Source organism: Marmota monax, unplaced genomic scaffold (genome assembly GCF_021218885.2).
Source record: "Marmota monax isolate L192 unplaced genomic scaffold, Marmota_monax_Labrador192_F-V1.1 WCK01_AAM20220418_F8-fsc00041, whole genome shotgun sequence".
NCBI lineage: Eukaryota > Metazoa > Chordata > Mammalia > Rodentia > Sciuridae > Marmota > Marmota monax.
Window position 1 is genome coordinate 6,778,875 of NW_026695238.1, and position 21,259 is coordinate 6,800,133.

At 34.8% G+C, this 21,259-nt stretch overlaps 1 protein-coding gene across 2 annotated transcripts in view; it reads right to left on the bottom strand.

Annotated features, from left to right (window-relative positions):
• Farsb (phenylalanyl-tRNA synthetase subunit beta) overlaps window positions 1-21,259 on the bottom strand; it is a 71,787-nt gene that overhangs the window by 17,252 nt on the left and 33,276 nt on the right. For both annotated transcript variants that reach the window (XM_046439717.1, XM_058577552.1), the window contains exons 14-16: window positions 19,513-19,605; window positions 14,438-14,555; window positions 2,717-2,872 (exon numbers count right to left, since the gene is read on the bottom strand). In XM_046439717.1, the coding sequence (XP_046295673.1) occupies window positions 2,717-2,872; window positions 14,438-14,555; window positions 19,513-19,605 (367 nt within the window). The remainder of the gene's footprint in view (window positions 1-2,716; window positions 2,873-14,437; window positions 14,556-19,512; window positions 19,606-21,259) is intronic.

Genomic DNA, 21,259 nt, shown 5'->3' on the forward strand with positions numbered 1-21,259 from the left:
ACAGTAGTTCTTAATTTGTTTCTACTCTTCTTTTTGATACTCTGAAGACCTTTTGTTAGCAGAAAAAGCTATATGTAAAAACAAGAGGCCTGAGGAAATGATGTAGCTAAATAAGCCCCTACAACCAATTCCTGTGTTTAATGATTTACTTAGGAGTATGGAAACAAATTTTTGTTTCTTAGTTGTGGTATGTATGTATGCATATATATTAGACAAAGAACTAATACCAGCTTTACCACTGACTTATTTTGACAAGCATTTCTTTAGGCCTTGATTTCTTTGACCATAAAAAAAGAAAAAAGGGTAATCATATTTGTCATTAGATAATCAAAACAGACTTAGAAATCCCTATGAAAAATGAGGAATCATTATTTATAATGACCTTAATTCTCTTTGGCTTGATGGTTCTTAAAGAAAGCATCCTGAGAAAAAAGCACCCAGGACTAGCATATGCCCATGAATCCAGGGCAACTGATGTGGCCAATGATGGTGATGGGCAGTGAAAGTAAACATCCTACCCCTTTTCAGGGAAAGCAAGTTAGAAATATTGAATACCACTTATCCAGGGCACCCAAATGTATAAAGAAGTGATACCAAAGCTGCCCAAATTAAAAAATCTTAGATATTTCATAGATGTAAAAACTTTTTTTAAACATCATGAAATTTCATTATGAGAACCAATGAAGATTCATAGAAGAAACATAAGTATGAGTCCATAAATTCTCATAATTAAAAACCAAAGTAACAACTTGGTCTAACAAAATCGAACCTAAAGAGCTACAACCAGGCTGGGGATGTAGCTAAGTGGTGGAGTGTCTGCCTGCCTTTGGTGAGGACTTATGTTCTGTACCTGCACCATAAAAACAAAAGAGTTATAACCACATCAGAAGAAGTCATCGTTTATGTATATATTTACTAATTTTAAAAATACATTTTGAACCAAAGCAGCAGATAATGGTATATTAGTGAAATTAAGTTCCAAGCATCATATTCTGTTTCAGTGCTAATTTAGATAGAATTCAAATTATACCACAAATTTAGAATTATAAAAATCCAATTTTTAAAGGGAGATCAGCACATATTAACTGTATCATAAAAAGTTCCAAGTGGCATGTATCATGACATTTTCCAAAAGCTAAATTCTATAGCTTCTACCTTCTAAAGATTTCTAATTTTTGTTTTTGTTTTGCATTACTGGGGATTGAACTCAGGGCTTTTCAGAGGCAAGACAAGTCTTCTATCACTGAGCTATATCCCCAGCTCCAAAAGGTTTTTTAATCAAGTTTTCCTTGAAAGCAAACTGCACTGAATCAAAGTGTGAAATATGATTTGTCAAGAACTATGTAATGTTTTGAACAATAAAAATTAAAGAGAAAAAAAAAAAAGAAAGAAAGCAAACTGCAGCTTGTTGCTCTACAAACCAGCCTGTTTCCCACCTTTAGCTTTGCTCACAGGGGTTGCCTGTTTCCCTGGGTCCATCTACTCCTTCAAAGATCCACCTTACTTCCAGAAACTCACTAATATTTTTCTGGTAGCTTCAAGAAGCAGCACTCTCTTCCTCTTTGAACCTTGAGGTACTTATCTTTGCAGCTTGGTTTAAGAGATGAGATATAGCGGCCTTTTCTTCTGCAAGTTCCTCCAAGCAGGGCCCAGGTCCTACCCATCCTTGTCTTCTTCTTTTTTTTTTTAATTAAAATTTATTATTATTATTATGCTTATCTTCTTAACTGGGACCTCAGATTCTTCTGAGAAATGAATGTCTAAGGAACTTATACAGGAGATTCACAATATAAAGATAATGATTTATATAAAAGTTATAAAAAGCATCATACCAATACCAAAGTATGTTTGAATCTACCAGTTCAGCTCTTTGCAACTTTCCAAATAACAGGACCTCACTTAAGTGGCACAATCTGCTTTAGGGAACTGATTTTTAATTTCAGTTAACCTGTTTGTTAAATAAGATTTCTGAAAAAGATTTTCTTTACAAGGAAAAGAAATATTTCACATCTATTTACAGATTACCATTAGCCTGGACCTCCAGATCTTAGGGCAGAATTCAAGAAGAGAAAGCAGGTGAGTGAGTACAAAATGGCTGACAGTGAGGCCTTACGGGAAGAACATGGGAGGTGAGTCCTGGTTCTACGCGGGTGACCCAGCTCAACACACTTCACTTGCCTCACCTTAGTTCCCTTCTTAGAAAAACAGGATATTGGACTATATGAACACTGGATTCTTCAAATGCTGAATGCTACAGCTTCTATTTTCTGAAGATTTCTGACAGTAGTATTTTTGTTTTATTTTGTTTTGTGGCACTGGAGATAAATTCAGTGTTGTTCACTTTCTAACACTAGAATTCTATGAGCATAACACGTCTTTCTTGCATTATTTCTATGCTATTGAATATTTCAATTTTATTGAAAAAAGAAAGAGAACCCTACTCATCTTTAAAAAGATCCATACATTTCATGTAATTTTTAAAGAAATTTCAAAATGAAAAAGAAAACACACATTAAAACAAAAATCTCCGAGGACTAAGAAAAATAAATATAAGCAAAATTCAAAAATATCTTCCAACCAAACCTCAAGCCAGTACAAATAACCCTTCCCATACCCTCTAAATCAAAAGCAAAAAAAAAAAGAAAAAGAAAAATAGGACTTATTTAGCTTCTTTATTACATTATCACTAACTCTGGATTCAGCAAGCCCACCTTACCTTCTGACGCTTTGATCATGTAGCCTCCCTTATCTTTACTAGGAGGTACATCAAGCAGCTGCATAATTCTGTCCAGTAGCCCATGGATTATCTCAAACCCAGGATTCTTGTTGTAATAAACAGCACAGAGATGCCTGTAGTTTTTTGCACCTACATCTGGAAAAAAAAAAAAAGAACTGGTCACAAGGACACATTAACCATTAGTAAAGAAACTGACTCAACACACACACACACACACACACACACACAGAAAAGAAAACCTATTATGTGACATAAAAAGAAGCACCTGACCTCAGGAATGCAAGTCCTTTTCAATCACTGAATTTCCAAAGGTATTTAATGGGGAGGAGGGGAGAAGAACCCTCAATACGAGTCCAGTAAGGTTTTATTACAATATAAAGCACAAAACTTCTTTGCACAACACTTTAGCAGAGCCTTATAACTCATACTCTTTATTCATGATACTACCTACAGGAAATAATCTTAAATACAAACAAAATAAAGGCTTCATGTAGAAAGACATTTACTGGATCATTATTTTCAATAGTGAAAATCAGAAACAACCTAAATAGGGAAATAACTATATAAAATACAGTATGGTTACTCATCAGAATACTATGGTGGCTAGCAGGGCGCAGTGGCGCACACCTGTAATCTCAGCGGCTCAGGAGGTTAAGCCAGGAGGATTGCAGATACTGAGACAGGAGGATTGCAAATACTGAGACAGGAGGATTGCAAGTTCAGAGCCAGCCTCAGTAAGAGCAAGGCCTGAAGCAACTCAGTGAGACCCCGTCTCTAAATAAAACACAAAATAGGACTGGGGACGTGGCTCAGTGCTCAAGTGCCTCTGAGTTCAATCCTCTTGTACCGAAAAACAAAAAAATATTATGGTGGCTGATAGAAAGCAGCTTTATGATAGTTTATCATAACAGAACCAAAGTACATAAGAAAAAAAAAGGCAGTCATAAAGTTCAAAAGTAAATAATATTGTTTAAAGAACACATGAAGCAAAGTGAGAAAATGACTACCAAAGTTAGGCTGACAAATGCCCCAGGTAAAGCCAAGGTACTAAGAAGGGAGGTGGCATACAAGAAGCTTAGGACACTGGCAGTATTCATTTCTTAATTTGGGTGATGATTATAGTAGTGTTTGTTTTATAATCCATTTGAAACTACACACACACACACACACACACACACACACTCATACATTCTTCACAATTAAAACATGAAAAAAGCAGAATTCAAAAGTATTACCACAATAATAATTTTTTAACATGCATATAGAACCAAAACTATGTAAATATGGCCATAATTCAAAACTCCATGCACAGGAGGAGGGGGAAAAGACTAAAAAGAAATGTACCTAAATAACAGGTTATATGTGGGCAATGATAATTGTTTTTACCTATTTCTCAATTTTCTATGATTTGTAATATATTATACTTAAAAATGAAAACAAACATAACTTGATGTTTTAAAAAAAGAATTACAAACATAACTTGACATTTTAAAAAGGAATTACAACAATCCAAATGAACCCTGATGTATAACCGGATTAAACAAACTGGTATATCCATACAATCGAGTATTACTCAGCGATATAATGAAACAAACTATTGGTGGACTTGACAACTTGGATTGCTCTCAAAGGCATTGTACTGAATGAAAGCAGCCAGTCTCAAAAAGTTTCTGACGGTATGAGTCAGTCCACTCATATGACATTCTGGAAAAGGCAAAACTATAGCAATGGAAAACAGTGGCGGTCTGCAATAGGTGTGGGGAAAAATGAAACCAATACTAAACAGCACGTGGATTTTCAGGGTGATGGAACCGTTTTAGATCACATGGTGGTAATTTTTTAAAAAAGTGCACAGCATATAAAGGAAGATTCAAAGACAACAGTATCATTAACTTAATAATAGGTATATAGACTTATAGCCCTGTAATAAATTCTAGAGATGACTGCTTTAATACAAACACTAAATGAATGTTGGTTCCATTTTGTTTTTCGTATTAGGAAAGAGAACCAACTAATGTCTACAAAATAATGTCTATCTGGGAGCATAGACTGAAAAGAGAATGCGGCCTCATTTTAGCATATACTAAGCAAAAGCTCTTCAACAGTATTATCACAATAGGTAAGAGCTACTAGTCAGAATTGACATAAAGTATATAAGACTTTCATCTGAATATCCAAAAGGACCTAGGTACTTTAAGACACTGTACTCTACTATTAAAGTAGTATAAAAGTGAACACACAAATGGGGTAAAAGGAAAACTAATATTAACTGACAATCTACCATGTGTCAGGTATTTAGTACTTACTTGTCAATCTATCTATAATTTTACTGACGTCACAAGGCAACTATATAAGGTAGGTATTATTATCCTTATGAAACAGGAGAAACAATAACTTGGAATGACTAAGAACTTGCCCTAAATCAAACTAACTGGCTATAACTAACTATGATTAATTACATAGTTAATAAATTACAAAATCAGGATATGATCAAGATTGTCTAACACTAAAACCCATGTTCCTTCCAGTACTACATAGTACACAGATAAAGAATTTAAATTTAGATGGAGACAATATGGGTAAAGAGCCAAGTTATGTATGGCTATAAATATATCTACTTAATATAATTAAAGGTGTGCATTCTTTTTTGCAGTCCTAGATATTGATTGACCCTAGGGGCACTATATCACTGAGCTACCTCCCCACCCTACCCCTGTCTCTACCCCGCTTTCAAAATATTGAGTCAGTCTGCTAAATTGCCCAGGCCGGCCTTTGAATTTGTGATCCTCCTGCCTCAACCTACCAAATTGCTGGGATTACAGGCATGTGCCACTGCACTGGGCAAAGATGTGAATTCTTGAAATGTTTTTGATACACATGCTTATTTTCATGATTTTTAAGAATTCTACGTAAGCAAATGGAATAAATTATTTTTAAAAATCAGTGAAGTCACCAATGGTATTGTAACTTATGGAAAGCATATTCTGAATTAAAGTTCTGACTAAACAGACAAGAAGAAATAACTCCTCTTGCCATGTAACATCTTAGAGCATATTATGTTCAACATACTCAACTATTGATATCCCTAGATGGTAGAGGTCAGCGGCAGCATAGGGCTTGAGTGTACTAATCTCTCAATAATTATTTTCTGATAAATGACTAAAGCCTGGAAAAGGAATTAAGCACACCCAAACAACTAACAAGGCCAGGAATGGTAGGCCATATTCTAAGGCAACACAGAAGCCATCTGCTGAGGTAAGAAAGTGAGCACCATATTATCACTCTCCATCCTTTCCATTTTCAAGGATAAAGTATTCTGGTATCTAAAAGTTATAATCAAAGGTGTGAGAAAGAATAAAGATCAATATTAAAATCAGGCAGGAACAAAACCCCACAAAACCAACTATGTGTATAAACTTAAATGAGGGGCCTAATTCTACGGTAGGAACACAAACATACACAAACTCTTTCTCCTCCTAAAGGGAAAAAAATGAAATGAAACAGAACTAAATTATCCCTTTCATACTACTGACTTGCTTCTGGGTATTTCTACCATGTGGTACCCATTTGTTGGTGTCACATGCTTCCACTTTAACACACAGGCATGTATTCAAACTACTTTGTAGTTCCATTTTTATTGTGAGAGAATGGCCCAAGAGTAATGCCACCATTCAGAGAGCTTAGCAACATAAACTGGAAGCCTTATTTTGGTAACCTTTGCCTTGGAATAGTTCTTTCTTCATCGCACAATTATATAAAACTTACCTTTCTGGTAAAAGTAGCACATCTAAGTCAAAAACTTAGAATTTTTAAAAAGCTGATTGATTACAGTGATCAGAATGAAATTACAATAAACATATAGAACTTTAAAAAATTAAATTCTACTTTGTTTAAGCAAGGTTTGAGGACATTCATAACATACACACAGACAATGAACTACATATCTTTAGATTTAATTTTGTAATATTTTTAAGAAAGGCCACTGACTTTTGGGCTATGTACTAAATTCACCATAATAATTAGATTAACCTCATTATTTTGGTGCCCCCTCCCAACTCCACCACCAATTGACTAGTTTTTCACATTTCCCAAGGGCTACCAATCCTTCTAGACTGGTTTCCTCACATCTTGCTATCATAGTCTCTCTTCTTTAGCTGAAATTAATTAAAAGAGAAAATAACCACAGTTTCAATTCCATCCATTCCTCCTTGGAGAAACAGCTAGGTACAGTAAAACTTCCATTTCCTAATATTTTGTACTGAAAGACCATATTATATCACAGGAAGTTCACTGACTGCACACTACGAAATAAGAACTATTTAAATTTCATGCCAAAGCTAGGATTTGTTGGAAATGCCTCAGTTCTTTATAACTCAGTTAACAGACCTCTTGTGTCATGCCATCAAACAATTCTGCTTTTTAAATGGGCCTGCCAAGTATGTCAGCCTAAATTATCCATGTATTTCACAGACTTCAAAGTACAGCCTGGAGAGGGCTGATCTAAACCACCAAAAGGAGGGGCAGCTAGCTACAGTTCTGTAAGCTGAAAGAATATGCCAAATGATTTTCTTTGAAAAAAAGAAAGGTACTTGATATCCCTACTATATAACGATTGCATATAATTCAAAATTTTAGAATAGGCTACCACCTGGTATAGATCCTCTTTCACCAAAGTACCAATGATTTTAAGTAAATTATTGGTATTTAGTTATTTTTAGCACAAATGGCACAGACTGGAAATGGGCAGAATCTTCAAGAGACTCTTTCCATACCTATTCTCATCTTCACCTAGAAGCCCTAAAGGTGCTAGAAGACCAAAAGGCTTCAGGGACAATCAGGGGCTGATGTAGCATCTGAAATTAATAGTCTGGCCAATCTCAGAAAATAAAACACATCACCTTGTTTTAAAATCTATTCAATACTGGCACCCACAAGACTTATAATTTATATTGCAAGTTTTACTTCTCTCCTAAAACATTCCAATGCAACCTAAATGATTTATAAAAGCTACAAGCACCCTGTGATCACATCTAATATAGAGAAAAAGGAAACTTGATATACTCTTGGTAGGAACAGATACATAAATAACAACTTTAAGTTCTTCTTTGGAAGAGATTCTGACAAGTTATTAAACACTTAAGTGTATATACCAATGAAGTGATCAATTCTATTCATAAATTATGTCTTTAATAGGGGAACAAAGACATTTACTGCAACAGACATTTTAGTAAAATTCTGGTAATTATATATTCATCATAACAGTTTGCATAAATAAATTATATGCTTCCATATGAAATATTATATAGCCTTTAAAATGAAATGAGGTGAATAAAATGTGTTCAGAGAGAAAACCAATGTACAGAACAGTACAGGTGAAATAAAATCCCATTTGTATAACACTAAAACGTATTTATCCATATCTACAAGTACATATATAATGTCAAATACATGGCTGCACACACACAGACAAAGTCTAAAAACCAATTCCAAGTATAGGATTGGGGAAGAGTTGGGTACTTTACTTTTTAAGTAGGAAAAGAACAAAATTAGTCTGAATTAAAAATATACATTCATGAGAGCTTTTATGGACAGTACAAATAAATTTTCAATTTTTAAAACACAAGAAATCTTAGAAATAATTTGCCTTAAAATGCTTCTATATTGTACTATATTATAGTATAAAAGTACAGACTTTTCTTTTTTAACTAATGCTGAAAAGCCAAGAAACAAATGTGAGGAAAAAAATCTATGACCTTTTCAATGCATGAGGGAAAAAGTTATGTCCTTGTGGGTTGGCTTTTATTTAGTTAGCATAAACCTGGAATGGATTTTTATCTATTAAAAAAATACAATATTCAATGCATGACAGAGTACATTATACTCACGTTAGCAGATCTTAACTATGTGGAACCAAACATACTAAAATAACTTTCTATATTAAAAATGATATATTTACACAGTTAAAATGCCATCACATATGTGAATGATGCTACTTCAAAAATTGTTAATGTCAATGCTCCTTACACCCATATTTTTTGAATTATTAATTGGAAATTCTACATGCCAAAAATATGAAATAGTGAAATTAAATTAATCCAGACTGATGACATAAGCCCTTTTCAGAAAACCACATTCCACATGTGGATGCTAGATAATCTTCCATTATTTGAGGGTTCCAGAATAAATGGACAATTTCTCAGAGAGGTAGTTCACAAGCCCATAGTGAAATGCTTTTGCTGAGGTCTTTATCAAGCTTACAGTTAAACCAAAAAAAAAAAAAAAAAAAAAATATATATATATATATATATATATATATATATATATATGAGAGAGAGAGAGAGAGAGAGAGAGAGAGAGATCTGGTTCATCTACCTACCAACCTACCTTTTTTTTACCTACCTATCTCTTCTTATTTTTGTGACACTGGGTATTGAACCCACGGCCTTACATGTGCCCCTATATTTTAATAGCTTAGAATACAAGACAAACACTGACGTACATATGTGGTACAAACTGATGGCAAATGAAAAGATCAAACCCAATCATAAATGCCAAGAGAGTTTATTATGTTCTACAACAGACGTGGTGGTCAAAGGAGGAGAAAGAAACAGAACCTTAAATATATATTGCAATTAAAAAAGTTTTTTAAAAATTCTGAATTTCCATCTTCATACTAAGTAGGGTATGGAGAAGTAGATCAACCTCTCATTTAGAAAGACTTCAGAAAGAAATGTGTGATTTTAGAAACTAGACAGTGATGGGTGGGAAAGCACAGTTTAAACCAGGACTGCTAAAATGCTCTGGAGAATATAGAAGTGTTCTGAGCAAGAAGTGAAGGCACAGAGTAAGCCTACTTCATTACTACAGCCCTATCAGTGGTCAAAGGCCTTTCAATCTATTCCATTTACTATAACATCTACTAAAATCCAAAGAATTTTAAATGCAGTTGAAATGCATGGCAATATGATGATGAAGGTTCTCTATAGGGACATAACACAGGAAAAAAAAGGGCTGGGGACGTGACTCAGTGGTCAGGCGCCCTGGGTTCAATCCCCAGGACAAAGAAAAAGACAACTGGATATTTGTATCCTGCTTATCTAAATTACCCTCCTCTACACTTTACAAAGCCAAAATAATTCATCTTAGGTTCTTTCTCCTTTTCAACTAAAACTCCCTCAACCCAGTGATATGTCATCTCTTGCAATTTCAGTGAGATTGTAGGCATACTGGCAGCTTCAGAGATCACTGAGGAATAAATTGTGATTACAGAATTCAGTCTATGTTAAAGCCAGAATATTGGATTGTACAAAATATATTTGCTTTGCTGTTTGTCTGAGCAAAAAGATCAGCAATTCACATTTAGGTTCTTTGCCCCCCTACAGTTAATTCTTACTATTCAGTGCATAGTTTAGTTATTCTTGACACTGAACAAAAAGAACAAAAGTATCATCTACTGAAACCAACCATTAACTCACACAGCAGCCTGATATGGCAGCTTCAATGCTCCTCTGCTGAATTCCCTGTAATAAAGCTGAAAAATTTACCCCAGGCAGAATCAACATTCAACCTCTAGTTCCCAAATCACATACCACTTTGCCCAACCACAGGGATAAATCAGCTTACTCCCTTGAGTCATGACTATTTTTTAAAAATGTTGCAGCAACTTCAGATCTTGAAACTCAAAAAATGCAGTAACTGGCTCACCCTCAAAGAACCTGAACCTATCTGGTTTAGAGAAGATTTACTGAGTGTAAAGTATGCCTGAATCAGCCTCTAAATTGGCAGACTGAGAGTCTCACTCAACATGGATGGTCAGTCAAGAGAGTCCACACTAGAATAAGAAATGTCCAGTTATGTCAAACATGAAAATTAGGAGCTAGTAGCTGTTCCTACAGAAATGCAGGTCAGATAGAATGGTGTGAGTCATGTTGAAATCCAGAAGATTCCATTTTCATTCTATTTTGGAAGATATGCTTGCTGACCTGAAATTGATATGAGGCTGGAAGTGTTGGTTTTTCTTAACATTTTGAAAAAAGTCAATAACCATTATCACTCCCTTCTCTGCATTCCCAGGGCACTTTGGACATTCTCTCTGATTATGATCTCAAAGAATCTACTCACAAATCTGTCTCCTTCAAGACTGGAAACTTTCTCTTATCCTCTAAAGCAACCCCTAAAAATGAAAAAGAACTCAAAAATACTTTCTACTAATGTGCTGGATGAGAGTAGCTCATAATTGCCAAACATCTCCAACCCCTTTGAACCTGTAGTTTAGGGAACTACTTCCATCATTAAGATTTTGGGGACATTTTTGTGTTAATTGGAAAACTCCTCTTTTAACTTTTGATTAATTAGAACATTTTCTTCAAAAAATTTAATTATTTAGGATGAGATGGCTAAGGTAAACTCAACAGATAAGAGGTTACTGATTTGATAGGCAGTAAAAACGTGCGTGTCAATTCATTGAAAAATAGGAGGTAACAAATTCCTTCAAAAATAACATTCCTGTTTTCTTAAGTAAATTCCTACATTAGTATGTCTTTGTTTCTCATCCTACAAAGAAAAGAACATGACAGAAGAAAAACCAATTAAGTCTAAGGTTAAGATAAAAATCTGCCCCCAATGCCTCAGCTAGGCAACATTAACCTTTTGGAGATAGCTGAGGCTTTTTTACCCATTCTAGAAAATTCCCAAAGATCAGGAAGCTGGTTATTTGGCCATCAGGACTATTAAAACCCCAATTAGAGCAACATTAAATATTGCATACTTTGTAGCTGGAACTTTCCAAATGTTAATTTCACTTAATCCTTTTTAACAAAGTAAGTGTTATCATTATCCCCATTGTACAGGTGAAGAAACTGAGCCACAGGAGATTAAATAAACTGCCTAAAGAGAAGCGGCTGGTAAATGAGAACCATGACTGAAATGCCAGGCACTGTGGCTATAGTGTCTGCAGAACCGTGATGCCGTGTTGCCTCTCCTACAGAGTCCTCTATGTACACCATATGACAGGCAGGAACCCACATGTACATATTTAGAATATTCCATCAGAAAGGCTTCTTTTGTTATGAAATAAAATCCAGGCCCACCTAAACACAAAACATACTCCAAATACATTAAACCAATGTTTTCAAGATGGTAGATTTACTGAGTGCATTTACCTCCCTTCATTTTTCAAATCCTATCGATAAGATAGAAAATATTAAAGAAAAAGAATAAACCAGTGTGAGACAATGGGCAAAACTAGAATCAGAAATTAAATCAATGTGGAAAATAGAACAGAATAATTTCAACTAAAAAAAGGTACAAACAAGACAAGAACTATTCTCCAGGTGGAACAGATTACAACAAATAAAAAAAGTGCAAATCTTTCAAATAAAAATAATAAGAACTGGGTTTTGGGGGTAATCACTAGGTGAATTGTTTAAAAAAAAAAAAAAAAAAATGAGAGACAGCTCTAGCACTTGTGACCAATGTCTCTTCAGGGGAGTTTCTCAAAATTTGGGCACTGAAGCCAGAATGAGAAGCAGAGAGGTCTATACCTGTGTATTTCCAACACAGAGATTAAAAGAAAAACAACTAAGGCATTTCTACACAGAATGGCAACACAGTGAAGCTTACACCCAAACCTTCTTCAAAGCAACTGTGGGACCCCAGCTTGCTCCTTGCCCTCATCTTCACTCTGAGCTTCCTGGTTGTGAACATGCCCAGCCCTGCAGAGCCCTTAGGGAGCCTGGCAATTAGGGAAGGACCATTGCTAAAAGAGTATTACAAAGCTTATGAGGAAATCTGGTGTAATTAACCTAATTTTACATTTATAAACAAAAAGATCATCAAAGAACAAGACAACATAAAACTCAAAGAACTAAGTTGGAAAAAAAAAAAGCCAAAGTAAACAGATAAATGTGACATTGCAATTTTATTAACAAATTTCCAGCTATCTGTACTAATGGAGAATTTAAGTCACAAGAATCCTCAAAACTTTCTTCAGCTGGCACTAAAAATGTTTTCCAAATCTATTTATTACCCAAAGAAAATTTTACATAAGCTGATATTAAAACGAACATTTATTCTCTAAGGATATGTCCACTAAGACCTAAATTCTGGCCCCATCTCGAAGTTCAATATTTTATAAAGCCCTGGGCAAATTACCAGTTTTCTTGTTTGAATTTTCCAATTTGTTAAATGGAACAATATTGGAAAACAGACAGAATTGAATCTTGGATGGATGAAAAAAGTTTTTTAGGGAGAGTCTCCATGTGAAAATCAAGGTGTTTATACCTCCAGAACATCAGTTTCCAAGATGAACTTGATAGTTAAGAATGATGCCTACTAGAATCTTAAAAAAAAAATGAGAAAAAGGTTTTTGCTTCTGTCAACTAATTCAAAAGAAAACACTCCGAGTCTTGCAGAGTTTGGAGTAAGAACCACTGAATAAATGCTGCTAGAATTTGATGTATAAAATTCAGGGAACCCAGGAATTTGCCAACAATGCAGTCATTTGAGACACTACTCACCAAGGGACCACTGCACAGTGCTCCAGTCAGACTTGCATCAGAGACTGGAGACATGGATTTTGAGACAGACTTCTTTGTCAATCAAGTTTAGATACTTAGTAAATTTATGATATGTGTATTAAATAACCACTGTTACTCCAAGTGATAGATCAAGAAACTTGCTATACTCAAAGTCTAAACCATACTCAAAAAGGACAAATATGATAAACATGCTAAAAAAATCACTGGTACAACTGAGCAATTACTGCTAAACTAAAATGATATCAAGCACATTAAAATGATATGTATGTAAATTATGTGATATAACAAAAAATATTTCAGTGTTTTTCTTTTTCATTTTTTACATTTATTTATTGCAGTGCTAGGGATTAAACCCAGGGGGTCTCACACATGTAAGAATGTGCTTAGCACCTCTACCACTGAGCCTTCATGGTGTTTCTCAAGTTGAGGTTTTAATAGGGCTCTTCATAGACATTATTAAAATGTGTTTTCCATTCAAACAAATAAGAGACATAGTAACTAAATATTTGGACACTGACAGGATTCTGATTCAAAAATAAATCTATGGAACAATTGGGAAAATTTAAACACTAGGAAATTTGACCGTAAAGTGTGATAGTATTGTTGGGTTATTAAAAAACAAACAAAAGTGATGGTCCTTATCTTTCAGAAATATGAATTAAAGTATTTGATGATGAAATTATTCACATTAAAATAATGTGGAAGCCAGGTGCAGTGGCACACTCCTGTTATTAACTTAGGAGGTTAGGCGAGAGGACCACAAATTTAAGGCCAGTCTCAGCAACTTAGCCAAGATCCTGTGACACACACACACAAAAGGTGAGGGATAGCTGGGGCTATAGCTCAGTGGTAGAGTGCTTGTCTAGAAGCACAAGGCTCTGGGTTTATCCTCAGCATTGCAACTAAAAAAAAAAAAAAAAAAAAATATATATATATATATATATATATATATATATATTTTTTTTTATATATATATACACACACACACATTATATATGGTGATTGGCAAGGATATGGATGAAAGATGGGTTGTTAACTGTTACAAGATATATGATAGATTCACAGGGATAATTATACCATATTCTCTACTTTTACACAGAACTGAAATTTTCATAATAAAAAAATGCTTTAAAAGTAACAAGTCAAAGTGACTCATTCCTACCTTTGGTAGAATCTTTTACTACAATGTCAGAGATTTCAAACAGTTTCAGAGGAAGAGGCATCTTCCGATTTGCTGCTATGGTCTTTAAGAGGCCAGGAAGAAGGGTAGTGCGTGCCACCTACAGGAAAAGACGCGAAATTGCACTAACCAAATAGAACCCAAACAGGCAGAAAAGACAAAGCACTGAATGCATGGCTTCTGAGGACCATACTTCTGAAAAATGCAATGCCTAAAATTTTAAGTTAATTTTAAATCCCAGAACTGAACTAAAAGAACTGAAAATATTCTCAATTCCAAACTTATACAACAAAAAATAATAAATTGATTAAAAAAATAAGTGACACACAAGACTAACTAAAAATATGACTGCTCTCATCTAAGCATTGGTTATTTTATTCCATTATCACTTTTAAAATGAAAGCTGGCTTTCAAGATTTCAAATATGTAAATTTTCATATCCTGCCCCATTTCAGAAGTAAATGAAGTAGATGACAAGAAATACCAATAATTAAGTGAATTAAACATGAATTAATCAAAGTTTTAAAAACCAGGACCAGGGAAAACGTACATGCAATTAAAATACCAGGACAAGAAGGAAAATAGAATATAAATATGTAGTCATTAAAAAATTATATAGCTGCCAATGGGCAGGCTGTGATGTAGTTCTCGTTTTTTATTCACTAAAGCAAATAAGAAAATATTTATAGTCATTTCATTCTTACCAGTCAAAGAAATGCATATCCCAGTTCTTTAAAAAAAAAAAAAAAAAAAAGCAAAACTTCACTCCTTTTGTCTGAGATAAATTTCTCACTTTATTTCAACATATGTTAATAGATGGGTTTTATAAGCAGTGATATGACATTATTGCTATACTCTACAGCAGCCTCTAAGCAACATTATTTTTTTTCTTCCCTTTTTATTATTGTAGTATACTATATGTAACAGTAAGATTTGTTGTTACATATTCCTACTAAGCACAACTGGTTTTTGGGGGGTAGGGGACAGAGTACTGGGGATTGAACCCCAGGGCACTTTACCACCAAACCACATCCCCAACCCTTTTAATTTTTTTATTTTGAGACTGGGTCTCACTAAGCTTCTCAGGGTCTTGCTAAGTTGCTGAGGCTCACCTTGAACTTGCAATGCCTCAGCATTCCTGAATCACTGGGATTATAGGCGAGTACCACTGCATATGGCAAGCACCACTGTTTTGCCCAAAACTATGTCATGAGTTTCTAAGGCTATTTCTGTCCATCTTACGATCCAATCTTCACAGTCCTTCGATACGTAATTCAATCATATAACTCCCCCCTCAAAAACTATCAACAGTTTTCCATTAAATTTTGAAAAAAAAAAAAAATACATGTCCTACATGGGGCCCTATAGGATTTGGCCTTGGCTCCCTCCCTAACCTCAACTGCTTCTGCTCTTCCTAGCTTACTGCACTCCAGCCACACTGGGTACTGCACAGGTCAGCAAGCTGGTCTCCCATTGTGGGGCTTCAGCCCTTGCTCTTTCCTCTGCTTCATGTGGTCTTCCTCCAGATTGACAAATGGCTACCTCACTTCCTTCACATCTCTGCTCAAACGTTCTCTCCTACAGAGGTTTCCTCTGATATCCCAGCTAAAACTGTAGGCTTGTTAGATTCTACACAAGTTACAGAAAGCCCTAAGGGGATTTGCTGGATCCTGTGCTGAAGGAAGAAAAGAACACCTTTCTAATCATTCTACCAGTAAACTGTGATTAGCCTTCAGCTTGGTCTTTTATAAGTACTATACACCTTAACAATGAGGAAAAAGTGTCCAAACCACTCACAGAAATAAAACTATAGTATGCCTCTTTATTCTAAGTTTCATTTTCCATAGTTTCAGTTTACTGTGGTCAACTATGGTTTGACAATAGTACGCAAGTTTTAAACTGAGTATCATTCTGAGCAGCATAATGAGGGCTCCCAATCAGCTCCCTGTCCAGTGTACCCACTGTAAGTACCCTCTGCCCAACAGGCACTGGGAGGTTAGCTCAGTTATCAGGTTACCTATGGCAGTATGCATGTTAAGTAAACCTTCATTTTATTTAATAGTGGCCCCAAAAGGCAAGAACAGTGATGCTGGCAATTCAGATATTGTAAAGAACAGCTGTGAAGTATTTCCTTTAAATGAAAAGATTAAAGTTCTAATTTAAGAAAAAAAATACAGTATGGTGAGATGCCTATGATCTACAGTAAAATTAGGTATTTGGGAGAAACAAAATACATTCACACATAACCTTCATTTTCAGTACACTATTACAATTGCTCCACTTTATTATTAGCTATTGTTAATCTCTTACAGTACCTAATTTGTAAAGGGGGGGGGGAACTACGATGTGAAGGAAAAAGAAATTTAATTTATTGGAATGTAAACAAACTTTTTTTTTTCTTTTTGTGGAACGGGGATCAAACCTAGTGCCTTCCACATGCTAGGCAAGCACTATAACACTGAGCTACATCCCTGGCCATTTTTATTTTTCATTTTATTTTGAGACAGGGTTTAAGTTGCCTAGGCTGGCCTTGAACCTATGATCTTCCTACCTCAGCCTCCCAAACATCTGGGATTACAGATACTTGCCACCATGCCCAGCTAGACAAGCAACTTTTGAGACAGCTTTCCTTAATTTTTTTAGTTTACTTCATAGTAGACCTATGTGCTTAGTTAAAAACAGCAATACAAAAAAAAATTAAGCTGGGGCTGGGGCTCAAGCACCAGCGCGCTCGCCTGGCATGCATGCGGCCCAGGTTCGATCCTCAGCACCACATACAAACAAAGATGTTGTGTCCACCGAAAACTAAAAAATAAATATTAAAAAAAAATTCTCTCTCTCTCTCTTTCTCTTTAAAAAAAAAAAAAAATTAAGCTGAATCGAATCAAGCTTCCAGAGTTAACTACCAGTTTACAGAAAATACAGGAACCACTAGAATATATTCAGCAAAATCCTAAATGTGGGAATTCTACAAGCCAAATGACCCAGTTTCTTCAACAAATTGAAAGGGCGGGCTTCAGGAAGAAAAAAAAAGTGGATGAGCAACCTGCAGAATAAGACTTGAGAAGCACATCAATCTATCTTGATGCATAAACCTCATTTGAATACCAACTCAAACTAAAAAAAAAAAAAAGATGAAATGGACATTTAAGGATACAAATTAATTTGGGGGGAAGAGAAATAATATTTTATAATTTTGTTTACAATGATTAGAATGAAATTTTACATATTTTACCTAAATAATATTTTTCTTGTCTTGTCCATTTTTTTAACAACATCTATTATGAGAAATAATCCAAGGTTTAGAATAATGCAGGAAAATTCTGTATAAGACCATGAATAATTTTCCATTTAATTTAACCATAAATAAATGTAAACCTATTAGCCATACTAGAAGTGGTAGAATATAAAAACAGAGGTAAAATATAGGTATCTGTCAAATCTAAAAGATAATCTCTCATCTCTAATCATCTCTAATGTATTCTATACCAAAATGGTGCCTCTTAAGCTAAACCACAACTATTTGTAGTGAGACAGTACACTGATGATTAGTTTCCCTCCACTTACATAAAATAGATAAGCCAGGATATAAATCCTAAAAACCATAGCAGTTACCACATCTCAAGAAATCTACCATGCCTGACAAATGAAAAGTGTGTGTGTGTGTGTGTGTAGCAGGGGGGTTCACATTTGAAATTAGCGAATAATAATAAAAATGTACTTAAGATTTACTGAAAAATCATTCTATGCAAATATTAGTCTAATTTGCCACATTAGTATGTAGTTGTATACATAAAACGGGGAATTTTTTTTTTTTTTTTTTGTGGTGCTGGGGATTAAACCAAAGGCCTTGTGCATGCAAGGTAGGTACTCTACCAACTGAGCTATATTCTTAGTCCCAAAATGTGGAATTTTTAAACTAACCCAATGCCCTATTTTTACATAAATGTAAACTAAAGCCTGAGACTCAGGTTGTGGCTCAGTGGTAGAGTGCTTGTCTAGCACATGGGGTACTGGGTTCAATCCTCAGCATCACATAAAAAAATGAAATAAAGGCATTGTGTTCATCTACAACTGTAAGTATTTTTAAAAAAAGGAAAAGAAAATCAAGGTCCAAAGAAACTAACTAAAAATCAAAGAGTTCATATATTATTTATGATAGCATTAACTTTCTTAAAAGCAGATCCTTCTTGTTCTAACATTCCGCTTAATTCTAGAAGCCTGGGTTAAAAAAATATAAAAGAAAAATGAGGTGAGAGTGCCTTGATATGAAAGAGATAGGGACTATTGAAAGTTAATAAGCAAAGACATTATAACCTTGAAATTCCCTTTTAATAGTTAATATCCCAAACTGTAATATAAATCACTTAACATTCTCTATTAAAGTATTTAAATATTCTTAAACTCTAAATGAAACTGCCAATAAGGCAACTATAATGAAAAACAAAGCAGCACAGTCAAGAACTGATTTAATAGCTAATTTCAAAGTGAATGACTTATGGAGGTATTAGATAACTGGTGTTGATTCATTTATCACAGATATATGGAAAAGAGATGAAAATCTGACAAGAGTATACAATTATAAAATGGAAATTTCAGTTAAGAGAGACTGAACCAGATCTGTAAAAAAAAAAAAAAAAAATGCAACAACTATAATCAAAAGATAGGGTTAGGGATGTAGCTCAGTGGTAAAGGACTTGCTTGACTTACATAAGGCCCCAGAACCTTAATAAAAAAAAAAAAATACATATATATTCTAGCCAGGATATGCAGCTAAAGTAAAAATATAAAGAGAGAGAAAGAAATTTAGGTACTGGTAGCTCTGTGGTAGAGCATCTATTTAGTATGTGTAAATACCTGGGTTTGATCCCACCACATACACATATGTTAAGAATTTTGATCCGCAAAGCATATAAGAATCAACTATAAACTTATCTAAGAAGAGACTATTAAAAAATTCTGATTTCACCACCAGAGGCATAATAACCAAGGAATTTTTCTAAATAATGTACTAATTCTCAGTTCTTACACAAATTCTTACATACTTAAAATTTTACCTGAAACTCAGCTGTTTTAGGGTTACTTATGTGGACTGCCTTTGTTGCAGAGATATCCAAACCAAGTTTATCAGCAATATCTTCTTGGGAGCACTAAAAAGCACACACAAAATACATTAATATGGAAAATGCATAAATGTAATTTAAAAAGGAATGCTATCAGTCAACCTGCAATGGTCTCAGCAATTTATATTCTCTATATGTAAGTTTTAGTAATTAATTCATCAATTTCAGGACCAAAGAAGATATAATTTAACATTAATAATTCTGTTATGATGAGTTCTAGCCAGGATATGCAGCTAAAGTAAATTTTTCAAGTGGAGATGGTAGTAAAACCTATACCCAGGTCCTTGCTAAGCTAGCCTCCCATTTATCTTTCTAATCTCCTAATTCCCTGGTCCATACCCTCCTGAACCTTATACTTTTCCCTGCCTTTACTTGAAATGCCTCCCACTCCCACATGCAGCCATTCCCTGAAGCTCTATTTAAATGACCTCTTTTCCACTTCTTCCACAAAAATGTCCCTAATGATTCCAATCAGAAATTCTCTCTGCCTCCTTGGAATTTCCGATGACTTTCTGTTTTGACTAGCAATGAATGAAAACCTTGCTGAATCCACTCTGTGTGCAGAATGGTAGAACTGGAGAGAATTCAAGTGGCCTGAATTCTGACCAAAGTTTTTCTATCATTTAATTTCCCTGCACCTGCTTGATAAAGCTCATGGTAGCAAACTGCTAAGTACCCTTGCATCCAAAAAAAAAAAAAAAAAGAAAGAAAGAAAGAAAGAAAGAAAAGAAAATGCTTGTCCACCTCAGAAACCAGGACAGCAGGCAAAAGTTATGAAAATAAAACCAACTATTAAGATACATCAAGCCCAATAATAAATCAGATAAGAAGATAATGCATTCTAACTGCCTGGCAGAGAGTAAATGATCGCCCATTGTACTGCTCTACAAAACAATTTTCAAGGAATAATTGGCATGTATATCACTCAAAAAAAGGGGGGGAGGTAGAAAAACTGACATGGTAAAAAGAATTCATTTAATGCCAAAGCCAGCTCTAGTGATTCCTATCATGCTCTCTTGGGAAAGATCCCAAAGCCATGTCCAAGCCTAGCAAAGAAGAATTCCCTGATCTGCTTAGGCTGCAGAGGTAGAAAATGGTAAGTGGATATTTAGTTTTAAAACTGAGCCAATCTTAAATGAAAAACATTACTACAAGTATGCAGATATAGCAAAAATCATAATGATGGGATATGAATTGCTTACTATACTTGGGTAGTCAAGGAATAGAACAATGGTCATGGGCCAGGTGCAGTGATGCACACCTGTAATCCCAGTGGCTCAGGAGGCTGAGGAAGGAAGATCATGTGTTCAAAGCCAGCCTCAGCAAAAAGTGAGGCAATAAGCAATTTGGTGAGACCCTGTCTCTAAATAAAATACAAAATAGGGCTGGGAATGTGGCTCAGTGGTCAAATGTTCCCGAGTTCAATCCCTGGTATTCCCCTCCCTCGCAAAAAAAAAAGAATGACTGTCACTCTTGTATTAAACCGTATGTAACAATACAGGCCATCTTAACTCAGTGATGTTTAGGTTTCCTTATAAAATGTGTAACTTTTCAAACACTGAATTCCAATGGTGAAAATCCTACAGGAAAACTGTTATTTGAAATCTGAAACACTCTAGCACCTCTCTTTTCCTCCCGTGACAAACAACAAATGTATTAAAAAGTGACTCTGGACAACCAA